Source organism: Anas platyrhynchos, chromosome 1 (genome assembly GCF_047663525.1).
Source record: "Anas platyrhynchos isolate ZD024472 breed Pekin duck chromosome 1, IASCAAS_PekinDuck_T2T, whole genome shotgun sequence".
Classification (NCBI taxonomy): Eukaryota; Metazoa; Chordata; class Aves; order Anseriformes; family Anatidae; genus Anas; species Anas platyrhynchos.
Window position 1 is genome coordinate 56,485,757 of NC_092587.1, and position 12,458 is coordinate 56,498,214.

Sequence of the window (12,458 nt, forward strand, 5' to 3'; positions counted from 1 at the left end):
AAGTCACTCATTGGCATATCTGTAACAATGCTGAGTTCATTTCTTCACAAACAAACGTCCAAATGACAAAATCCAGGATAAACAGAACCTGTGGCATAAGCCTGGGAGACAAATGACCAGGTTGTCTTCGTGGCAGAGGGCTCAACTCCACAGCAGCAAGAAGCATGAGCAGAGTGAGCAATGTGGATATCATCAAGGCATTAGTAATGAGTACCTCTGGTACCACAAAATTAATGTATCATACACAAAGATCATTGTTCACAGAAATAGCTTGAAAAAAGTGAAGAATAAGTTACAAAATACTTTATCAGTTAAAATTGTCTGACCTTATCTGAATTTAACGTACGTGTTTCTGAAGAATTCAGCACAAGAACAAAATGGTGCAAGATCCACAGCGTAGACATTCATTTTATTTCTTATAGTCAGTGGAATATAAAGAATCACTGCTAGCTCCAAGATGTCTGACTGTGCACTTTACTTAAGTGAAAAACCCATTGGAACAAGGAAATTCAACCGCGTTAGGAAAATGTTAAAAATTAAGGCTAGACTTGGCATCAAATGGGAAGCATTGCCCCCCAGACTCTATAGATATTTACTCTTCACTGTTGGATAAGGGCAGGATTTGCTCTGGTATGCTGTAGCTGTGAAGTAGGAGGGGGGAAAAAAAAAGGAAATGCAACTTTTGAGAGCAAAATAAAGTATTATATTTTACTCCCGTGGGAGTTAATAACAAAACTTTCTGACCACACTCGTCAGCTGATTTTATACAAAACAAGATGAGTCACTGAAATATCACCTGGAAAAGCACATAAGTGTTACTGATTAAACAGCTTGTATTTAATAGGAAATGTAATCCATTTCCCTTCTTTGAATTCCAGAAGGATTGTAGAAAATAGTATCAGCTGTCACAACAGTCATCAGTACCATTTACATTTTCAGAAACAGAGATCAATCCATCTTAAAAAGGAAAAAAAAAAGAAAGAAATGAAAAGTTCTAGCAAAGTTTTGTTAGTTATTCCAGTCTTTAATTGAGCTTCAGCATCAGACTGAAGATCTTATCAGGAGACTTCAACAGTGACTTTGTTAGTTGTTCATTAATTAACAAGACAACACTTGAAAGGTGCTTAAAACAAACTACAATGTTTCCTTCCATAAAGATTCAATACTGCAGTAATGGAATTAAATGGAACTTACTGCAGTAAAGTAAGTATTAACTCTGTTTCTCCTGCTGCGATCCCATTTCCACTGCAACCAGATCAAGCTGCTTAATTCCTTAACTAGTTAGGCAGGAAGAAAGACTTACTTTTGCACCAATTTTAGTTCACACACAGTAAATGCGGCCATGTACTATAGCTACTTATTTGTAAAGTCAACTTGTTCAACCAAGAAAAACGACAGAAGTCTTGCTGCTGGTTCTTTGTAAAATTGCTCTGCTTCTGTTCAGATTTTAGAGTTGCACTGTAGCATGAGTTTACTCAGTTGTTTGCAAAATGAATTGATTTGTGTTCTAATATATCCATTAAAAAAATCCCTTCCCTGTATTCTTTGTGTATTACATAATAACACAAAAATACTTTTTACCTAATAAAAACAAAAAAAAAAGAAGTAATCTTTGGAAAAAAAAAAACTATGAACTCACATGTACCATAACAGTGATAGTATCCTATTCTATATGGAACACGGTAGATTTTTTGTTAAGAAAGATTATTAGCCAGGTAGATTTTAAACAAAATATTTTTTTCCTGGCAAATTAATAAAACTTTTCAAATAAGACAGACAAAGATAGGATTTGCATTTAAAGTGCTTTTTATCTGATGCAGCAAGTATTTGGCCAGTATCCTTCTGGTCTCTAAGTAGCACTTCACAGATGACTAAAGAGGAGGAGGAGGGCAGAGAACAGCATTAATTGTTCTAACTCATAGCTCTTCTTGAAACAGATGTTAGTGCCAGGTGCTGCAGTGTTACCAGAACATAAACAAACCCTGACTTTGGTGTCAAAACAGTATCATGCACACAAGTCCTTCCAACAATCTGAAGAGAAGGCAGATTTTAGTGCCTGGATTTTGCAGCCTCCTGCAGTTAGAAAGCAAGCTCAGGAATTAGAAAATTCACTGAAGGAGAAAGCAGCAGTCAAATGAACGCACGGCGAATGTCCATGGGGCGGCCCCGGCTGGGTCTAGGTGGAAACCTGTCAGTGGGTCCAGCTCGTCCTGGAAGTGTAGGGTTTGCTCCAGGCAAGGAACCAATGGGGTCAAAATGTGGTCTGAATGGAGGAAACTGGCCTGGTGCTTCCCCTGGACCAGGAATAAGTGAGTTAATTGGGTCTCCAACGTATGGAAGCGTTGGTCTCTCATCGTATTCTCCACCAATGATCGTGGGGGGGTAGATTGGGTTTGATGGGAAGGGGTTCGGAGGAAAGGGACTAGGATAAAATGGGTTGGGATGAAAGGGAATTGGATGAGGCGTAGGGGGCAGAAACATCATGTGCCTCCATCTCAAGGCCTCCTTCTTCTGTTTCAGCTTTTTCTTGTATAGCTGCAGACAGAAACAAAGGTATTTTATGGTCTAGAAGCACTTCGTGTTTCATCTTCAGCACTTGCATTCAGTTCTTCAATTCTCAGAAAAGAACTCCTCTTCATTCTTAAAACCCAGAACTGCAGTCACTCTGCCTGCCAAAGACTAATCACATGTCTGAAAGGCCTGTAACCTGCAATTTGTGCGTGCACTGTCACTCACTGATGCTGTTTTCTCCTACTCTGATCAAACTCAATGTGTGTGCACAGGCCACCACACTTAAAATAAAACTTAAGACTACAGCCTCCCCAGGTCAATGCTTTAGCCTCAAATTATCCTGTGTAGACTATTCTCAAAGAGATTATATCAAGAAGTCACCTACTTCTTTCCAGTCTGTGTCACGAGGCCTTGCAATAGGATCTGCAAGAGAAGCAAAAAAAATTAAAATGAGCAATCCCTTTTAAGTAGCATTCATGACAACGACGCCCCATTTTGTGGGAACTTGCAGGAGGAGATGAAAAAACACTTGGTCAATACATTTTTATATATAATGTGGCTTAAAAAAGATAATGTGGCTTTAAAAAGAATTAAGCTCCAGGACCATCCAGTAGGTAAGCTGCTCATACACCCATTCTATGTAAGGCATCATCTCAAAACTTAGTAAGATATCCCAGAAACACCATTCCCATCTTTGGAAAAATAAGGTTATCTAGGAAAGTACTATCAGAAATCAATCTCTTATAGCAATCTCTTATAAGGGACTGCTGGAAGGAATATCCCTTCCCTCTACTCTCTAGTATCTGCAATAGCCAGTGCACCGAACTACCCAGGGAAACAGGTGAAAAAAAATACTAAGGTCTGTACCACATAATGGCCAAAACTATATAATCCATGAGAAATGAGTCTGCATACTACCACCATTTTTCAAGGCAGAAAACAGCATATCCACCTGAATTACCCCTGACCAACTGTACTGGTTAGTATTGTAAAAGACTCTACTTCCTCCCAGCGTTTAAAAAACAGAAGTGGTTCCTTAAGGAGCCTCTTGACAAAATCTGTCAGACCTAATCCCTCTGTTCTCATGAGAATTAGAGAAAACATGCATCTCAACATTACCTCGGAAATCTCGCAAGTACATAAACCTCCACAGAAGCTGATCATTTGAAGCTGCATAAAGATCCCGGCAAACAGCAGACAGAGAGATGAGCGAACGGACATCCAGAAGTCTGAAGATCCGAAGCTTCAGCTCAAGAGGAAGGACCACTAACCCAAAAACATCTGGCAAGTTCAGTGCTACAAAGTGGAGGAAATAGAAGCATTACCTAAATGGTGCAGAGCTTACTCTGAAGACTCTAAAGAACGGAAGGACATTAGAACTTTTCCCTTCAATCATTTCCCTTTGATGCCTCATTAAATGACTTTTCTCAGAAAGTGTTGTGATGCGACTTCTTATAAAACAAATGTTTCCCAACTCTCAGTACATTTATAGAGTGCACAAAATAGGGCAAATGACATTTTATACTGCACACCACTGTCCACTGCAAGCCTAAGAAACACACCACATGCCTAACTATGTTTACAGGCTACAGAACAAAGGCTGGAATAGGTAAAGGAAAATAAATCTGCCCAATTTCAGGAGTCCACAAAAAAAACACATTAAATATAGAGCATGTTTCACTAAAGCCTTCCTGCACTGAAGTCTACAGGGAATCCCATTGTGTCTTCAGAATACAAAGCTGAATCTTTTATGGCAATACCTATATGCTGAAAGCCCAGTTTTCTAATGCTTCACTAACACCAGCTAGGGTTACTTCTTCCATCCTTTCCAAGCCCTCAATGACCACTTACTAAGGAGATCATTCCAGTGGTTTGACTTCCAAATACGATGCTATACAAGTTTTTCAGCTTTGACAAAGAAATAGATCAAAACTGCAAAACCAGAGCCACAAAGTTACTGTGGTGTGATTTTCTCATCACCAAGTATGAAGAACAGCCATTCCATCTCAATCTTTTAAGTGAGACTAGAAAGGACTTTCTGTCTTTACATAGCAAAACCAGGAAATTGTCATTACATGAGCATTTTTTGAAATACAGTCTCAATAAATTAGGTTAACCTTTGTATAAATTATTTATTCTTATTCTCTATGTACTACCACTGAACAGCTGTTTCAAGTGTTTTTAACACTTTTCCTTTTAAAGCTTTGGATAGACACACACCCCTTCCTTCCATCCTCAAAAATGAAGCACTGTATTGTAAATATCTTTTCCTCACCTTGTCGGGCAGCAGCCAGAAGAGAGTAAACCAGCTGGTCTTTAAAGAGACGAGATAATTTCTGAAGGTCTTTGTAAACACCCGCAACCTTTTCTATCAAAGCAGAGAGAGAAAAAGCTCAACTTCAGCAGGTTAGAATGCAACGATTATACAAGAGCAGGAAAACTACTGTTTTCTTATAAACAGAATCGTGCTTTGCTTGCAGTCTTGATGGGAACACATCTGCAGCTAGTATGTTACAACCGTGGAATGAAGTCAAGAAACTACAGGCCATTTCCATGCTAAAGCTAGTCTTTCCTTTGGCTTGAAAAAGCAACACTAAGAGAAATATCTGAGTTTTTCAAAAACAAACTGGCTCCCAAGCTTTCAGCACTTCTTTTCCTGGATTTCAAAGCCCATAGGCAGCATGCACCTATGTTGTAAATGCCTGCAACGTTCACTTCTCTGACAGGAATGTTTTCCCATTCTGTTCTCTGAAGAAATGATAGCCAGAAGACTGTACCATTATCTTGGACACGTTTCAGCACTCAGTTACTCTTCTACAGCCTTCTGACTAGCCTCATAAATCAGGGACTGGGGATCTGAGGACACAGTGTACAACACTGAGTCAGCCTCAACTGGCAACAAAGAGGTTCATTAATGCTTCATAAAACAAAAGGCTAGTCAGGCTACTCTGCTGACAAAGGATCTATATCCATCTGTCCAACCCAACCTTAGTATTCCTCTGATTTTGGCATCCTGGAGAGAGCTATGCAGTCAGCACATATTTTCTAACAAAAATAATACAACAGTGATAGCACCACAGCAAGACTGTAGGTACTGTCAGTCTCTGCCTGAAATATGAGGCAGAAAGAGGGTACAGTCCAGCATTGCTGCCTCAGATTCACACATAAATTCAGGACTTCATAAGTAAGAGGCATATGGGCCAAAGGATGACTCAGGCTTTGCAAAGTCCTTTTCTTACTCAGTGAATCCAAGAAATTCAAATTGTTTTAGCAGCAAAATACAAGGAAATTGCTACACGCTGAATTCCTTCTACCAAAAAGCAGCAGCCCCTCTAAACGATGACCACATTTTTATTCTTTCTTGCTATTTTTTACCACTTCAGTCTTAAACTGAAGAATATCCTTAACCACTGTGTTACCTGTGTTACTCTACTCCCTTACTCTTCAGTTTACCGTTATCAGTATCATAGCTCAAGCATACCTGGTTCCTGAAAGCAAACAAAGGACGCAGGCAGGAGCTGTATTCTCTTCACACCTTTAATCTCTTTGTTGATTTTTAATGTTGCTGCAAATATAAGAAGAAAATCAAAATTGAAAACATATTGAGATGACAAAGACCACTTTATTATCGCCTTACTCTCAGAAGGTGTTTTACTTTACTCCCTTAACAACTCCCCTCAAGAAAAATACCAAATGGCTTCAAGCAGCTAGATAAATAAGAGTTTCAGAAAAATAAACTGGAACTTAAAATAGTAAAGAAAAAAATATCTTAGTGACAAAAAACAAGCATTGTCTTCAACAATTCTATCACGTGGAAATAAATGCAACACACCTAGAAGGGGTACACACAGCAAGCCATTATTACAACCCAGTCATTAAAAAAATTAACTCAAATGCTATAAACTCTAGAAGAAGATTGAAGAGTCTTACTATGTGAACACTAGGACAGTGTTGCAACTACTATGAATATAAAGCTAACCTGACTTGGTTAAAACATTTCATTGTAATTTCAGAAAGCAAACTGCGTACATGTTCTGAGAATATATTACGTGCTTACACAAACTGGCATAAGCAGCCACATGTTTAACAAGAAAGCCTACAAATTTTAATTAAAGGTATCTTGAGTTAAAATCAAGCTCCTTTTTTTTTTTTTTTTTTTGAAAAAGATGGAATTGCTCAAATGCTAAATAAAATATGAAAAAAGAAAAAAACACATCAAGCGATATGGAAGTTGCTTAGACTTCCCTAAATTTTCTGTATCGAATAAATGCAGTTTTTGAGACCACAGTTAGACTGTTAACATGCTTCAAGAAAGATTACACATTAAAACTATTATGTAGTCCACAAGTTGTTTATAAGTCTTGTAAAGAACATAAGACCAAACAAAACGTAGCTGGAGCAAATCTCCCTCTTTTTAGTCTTTGCTAATGTATAACACAGTTCCTATGAAATGAAACACATAAAACAGGATTTTTACAACATTACAATGAAAAGACCAGTTGAATCCCCCAAGCAATGATCTGTTCTGAAGAGAGGGAGGGAAAAAGCTAATACTGAGACAATGAATGTCAAAAATTTTCATGGTCATGAAGCGGTACCTCACCTCATCAATCTGGAAAATCAAGTTATGGTTCCAAAGAGGGTGTAAGGAAGTATATAAGAGTTTTATCTTGCTGAACAATGGTGATATTTAATGATGCATATTCTATTCAGGATGAAAACTTGACCAACTTACCATTAATAGCAACAAGATCTCCCAAAGGCACACAAGTCAAACCAGCAGAACCTTCTTCACAAAGGGGATGTGTGTATTGTAGCTTATAAACACCATTCCCTCTCCATTTCTCTGGCATAGATACTGCCTTAGCTTCTGTTCCCTAAAAATATACAGAGATAATACTGCCATACATCACAAGTGGAAGAAGACGACTAGAAGTTTGAAAATTCCAGAATTATGCTTGAAGTTTAAATCTTAGTTTAGCCCCAATCTGTGTTATGATACAGTCTATAACTGTGTGAGCATATACTGTTTTCCCCAAGATAATACAAGGAAATGTTTAGTGTTTTTTGTCCTGTCCCAGTTTCTGACAGAGAAGGTTTTCAATATACAGACTTGCACCTATTTCTCTGAGATCTGTACTTCACTCTGTCATTTATTCCTGCATTCTGACAACTCCTGAATATATGTTAATTTGTGCATGAGAAACACGTTACTGCACCTGTTCCATGAACTTACAATCTCTGACGGGACTTGAAGAATCATAGCTTGAAATCAACTTGAAAATCTCAGTGGATTAACAACTTTCCTTTCAATTTCAGTATGAAAACACTCAGACTCCCATAGGGAGATACAACATAACCACAACTACAAGCAGACTCTCTCCTCTTAAATTTGCAGGAAAATTATTCCATATTTCCAAGCCTATTGATTAATTAGGCTTAAACTATTCCCAGTAGCAAATGTATTCTTCAGACAGTATTTCAGGCTATGGGAATACAGTTAACTTAGCAGATTTATTAAATGGTACTGGTCAACCAGATACCTAAACTGATTCCATACACACACTTAGCACTGCAAAGAAAATCAGGAGACTTAAACCACCTCCACAGATTGCAAGTCTTATCTTGCATGTTCAGTCACACACACTAATAAACATATAATGCTAGTCTGAAAATCTGAAGAGAAAAGGTGAAGTCATACACTGTATAGTGTCAGTGCCATAAGGTTTTTGAGTTTGATACCTCGATATGTTAGCGGAACCAAAGCCTAACTCAACGCAGTTAAGTTAATACAAGTTAGGTGACAATACCTGGGCAGACCTAGGCCTTGTCAGCCACCATTTGAACTGAATCCTATTGAGATGATGCTGATATTGAGGACAGCATTACAATGAAGTGCTACAATCCAAGAAGATCTGAACAAACTCATCAGCATAAAGCAGAAATGGGAGGTTACCAGCTGGGTCCCGGTGAGGATGGGGACCAAAAGGAACACGGAGGCAAGCCTCTTTTTTCACACCTAAAAGCTGCTCTAGTCTTTGCCCTTAAGCCATACTGCTCAGGCAAATAAGACAAGGTGATACTTCAGCAGCTGCTGACTGACATACAAAGCCCGATGTGGATCTTCAGAGGCATCTTGTGTCATACATTCTTGTGATGTTCTGCAGCTTATTCACACTGACCTGGAAGTTTCTTTTTTGGTGGTGCACTCACCTGTGGTACGTAGCCTGTCTCCATCATGAGCAGATGTACTAGAACGATCAAAGCATCGGCGGCACTGGTACACTCAGCAGAAAGGTAGAGCATCTCTAAGGAATGTGGTATCTCACCATCAGCAGCTTCACTGCACAGCATGGGCTCGGAGGGATAGGAGCCTGTACCTTCCTCCAGATCGACATCCTCTGGGACTAATCCAGAAGGAAACTCTATGCTGGATCCTGCCTTCAAGAGATAGCAAAAGACATTTACATTCAGAAATTTACACCTCTAAATACATCAGCATTATTTACCTGCTTACCATAGTCTTCATGGGCCCCAAGTCTACACTACAGATTTCCCATGCAACTTTTACAGACTCGTTTCATCTACATTTTCTAGAATCCCTGCTGAAGACTGGGATTTGGAGACTAGGATTACACACGAAGCCTTTGTATTTTTTTAATACTTATAATGCAAGCCCTTTGTAAAAAAAGTCAGTCGTTTTATTTCATATAGTACTCAAAGACAAATTGGTAACATAACGAACCTTCACCAGAATTCTTTTAACATATACTGGAATAATTTAGTCACTGGGGTACACCAACATGCATAGCACATAAAGAGATTAGCTTAGACTCCTTAAAAATACAATAGGCTTATATAGCTGAAAAAAAAAATACCAATAGAACAATTGAGGGCTGTGGTTTTGTTGGGCTTCTTTTCTCCCACCAAAATCGCACCATGTTATTATGTGACTTACAAAACTACCTACAAACTAAAAAAAAGCAATGAATTAAAACCATGGCTGGATTTATCTATGGGAAGAGGACCAAAAAGGGAAAAAAGAGCCTGAAGGAGCTGTAGCTATTTCTCTCCCACATGCATGTTCAATGGCACAAGACACCTTTATGTTTTTACAAGAGGCGTGACCATCCACCCAGGGAGCTTCCTGCCTCTCATTAAGAACAATGCACATAGGCCCCATTAAAAACAGTTTTGCATATTTCTACAGCTGTACTTTAACGATGCATAGCTGCTTGGACACCTTTCTGTAACTGTAGTTTTGGAGGAAGATGTAAGAATTTTTCACATTTGAAAAATGAAATAAATGATAGATTTCTGCAGAGCTAAAGATGGCCTGACCAACAGCTAAGGACCATGTATGCGCACAGCACCATGTGCAAAGGGCATACTGCTCCTGTGACAATGGTCCGACTACATTCACTTTCACTACTTACAATTCTTTTCATCCTAAATCTCAACTCTTATACTTCGAAACAAAATTTTTTTAAGTATGCTTAGCAACATTCTTTGTATAAGAGCTGTAGTAAGGGACATTTTGTATTAAACATTTATTTCAAAACAAAGAACTAATTGCTTTAAAAAGAATGATCAGCTTCTCTAGCTCATGCCTAACAGGGACATAATCACGTAAAGAGATAGGAACCAAGCACTGTGGCACCTACAGAATTTCTTCCAGAAAGCCTCCTTTCACCTTAGGACCCAGCAGCTGGTGGGTGAAGTTACCTGCTTAACTATTATATATACTGTCACACAGGAAACAAACCACTGAATAACATACAAAAAATGTGCCTATTAACTGCAACAAGTATATGGGATCATACAGATGTACACCTTTCTTCTCAGAAAGAGCAGTAAGTCATTGGAACAGGTTGCCCAGGGACGTGGTAGCATCACTGTCCCTGGGTGTGTTTAAGGAGAGGCTGGACTTGGTGCTTAGGGACATGGCTTAGTGGGTGACATTGGTGGTAGGGGGATCGTTGGACCAGATGATCTTGGAGGTCTTTTCCAACATTGATGATTCCATGAAGCACATGGCAGGAGCTGTCTCAGCAACATAACCTCCACACACAAGAAATACAGGCAGGCCTCTCATTCCATAACATCCAAATCACAGGGAACTTACAACCCATGAGAAAGGAATCGTGCACTTTGCAAAGTGCACAATTTGCTTCGCATTGTACAGGCCTTACCCTGTCATCATTACTTTGAACTTCCTCTTGAGCTTTCTGGTTGGCAGATTGTCCATCCTGCCTTTCTTCTTTCGCACTGTCGGCCTGACTTCTGCTGGGGATCACGGTGGATGTCTCATGACCATTCTGAAGCGTGGGAGGATTAGAAGATGAGGGAGGAGGTAGGCTGGGCTTGGCATCTTTTTCTTCTAGCAATAAACATATCAAATCACCAGGAACAATCCCATATGAAGCCAAAGTCTTCTCATCTTCTGTAAGAGCATCTTTGCTGTTCAACGTTATTGAAAACTCTGTATCAGAACTGCAAAATAATAGGGAAAAAAATGAAATGTGGTTGGCTCCGTCTGGGTATGAGAGGTAACAGAGCGGTATAGTTAGAAACACATATCACGTACTACGATAGTTCTATTCCATAGGTTTTAATGCATTTATAGTTAGTAAGACACAAAGGGAAAAGTGATAAAAGATTACTTTGTGATTTTTTTTCTCCTATTTTTCTCCCCAAGTACATTTTAAGTAGCTGTGGCTGCTTGGGAAGCCCAGCGGTGCCTACCGCAACCGCTCATAAAGCGGTCATGAAGGAGAGCAAACAGGTGCGCTCCAAACCAGAAGATACCAAACTTTGCAAAACAAACTTTATCTTGTTTTTACATAACCTTGGCCGGGTGTATATTTAGCGCTGTTGACTCAACCCCCTGGCTATCCGATTAAGCACCAAAACTTGTTTCAAACCCAGCAGCCGCTCTCTAGCGCGCTAGTTACAAACGAAGGCAGAGAAAGGGCTCCTTTAAAGAAAGCGATTACAACAAGAAAACCGACATAAAGGGAGCTGGTCAGCATGAGGGCACCACGTATAAAATGCTTGCTGAGGTAACACAGCCTGCCAGCGCCTGGTCCCCACAGAGAGGCTGAGCCTTAAAACCCCGCAAAACCCGCCCCCAAACGAGCCACTTCCACAGACACGTCTTCAATGGATTCAACAGACTTTATTACAAACACCACCAAGACTTCCTAACACTTTAAACTCTTTTTATTTTAACTCAACCCAGAGACCCCCCCCCCCTCAAGGCCCGCCCCACGACGAGCCCCACAGCGGGCGGCAGCGCCACCGCAGGGGGATATACCCCAACCCCCCCTCTCCACCCCACAATGGTACAGCCCCACCTCCCCCCCCCGCCCCTCCGCGGGGTGGTTCGCTCCGCGCTACCTGTACCCCCAGGCGGGCAGCAGGGCCCGGCACAGCTGCGCGCGCAGCTCCCCCAGCGTTGGCTCCGCCCCCGGCAGCTCCAGCGGCGCCGTCCGCTTCTGCAGCCGCACGCGCAGCTTCATGGCGGCGGCGGCACCGGCACCGGGCGCTGCGAGCGCGGCCCCGCCGAGCTCCGGGTGGTGGCGGCGGGCGTGAGGGTTGCCGGGCTGCCGCCGCCGCCTTGGCTTGGTTGGCGCCGCGCCGCCGCGCCCCGCCCCGCCCGGGACCGCCCTCAGGGCGCTGCTCGGCTTACCGCGCATGCGCCGCGCTGAGGGGCGGCCGTTGGGGCCCTTAGGGAGGGGGGTGTGGGGGGGGATTGGTCGTCAGCTGAGGTGTTTTTTTGTTTGTTTTCCTTCTTTTCGGTTCAATACCGCGTTGGGTGTTGTCTGTAAGAATAAAGATCTCAACGAGGGCTTGTTGTTTGCTGTGTGGTGCGCTCTGGGGGGGAAGTTCTTGGGAACAGGTGGCAGGGGAAGGGTTGAGGGAGGGTGCAGCCGTCAGAGCGCATC

The 12,458-nt window shown here is 41.2% G+C and overlaps 1 protein-coding gene across 2 annotated transcripts; it reads right to left on the reverse strand.

Annotated features, from left to right (window-relative positions):
* Nucleotides 1-381: 381 nt before the first annotated feature.
* Nucleotides 382-12,189, reverse strand: FBXO7 (F-box protein 7). Of its 2 annotated transcripts, none has more exons than XM_072038220.1 (9): nt 11,917-12,189; nt 10,704-11,004; nt 8,725-8,952; nt 7,247-7,388; nt 5,993-6,076; nt 4,787-4,879; nt 3,631-3,807; nt 2,897-2,934; nt 382-2,535 (listed from the first exon to the last, which is right to left on the reverse strand). In XM_072038220.1, exons 1-9 carry the CDS (start codon nt 12,030-12,032, stop codon nt 2,131-2,133), a joined length of 1,584 nt encoding a protein of 527 aa, XP_071894321.1. In that variant the 5' UTR covers nt 12,033-12,189; the 3' UTR covers nt 382-2,130. The 2 variants fall into 2 exon arrangements, with proteins under 2 accessions (XP_071894321.1, XP_038029343.1); XM_038173415.2 differs by having other exon boundaries at nt 11,911-12,188.
* Nucleotides 12,190-12,458: the final 269 nt, after the last annotated feature.

Excerpts from the sequence above, each read along its gene's own strand:
- FBXO7 (XM_038173415.2), bottom strand. The coding sequence starts at position 12,032 with ATGAAGCTGCGCGTGCGGCTGCAGAAGCGGACGGCGCCGCTGGAGCTG. Across the intron at positions 7,389-8,724 it reads AGACAGGCTACGTACCACAG|GGAACAGAAGCTAAGGCAGT; the intron begins GTGAGTGCACCA and ends GTATATTTTTAG. Across the intron at positions 3,808-4,786 it reads TCTGGCTGCTGCCCGACAAG|CACTGAACTTGCCAGATGTT; the intron begins GTGAGGAAAAGA and ends TCCACTTTGTAG.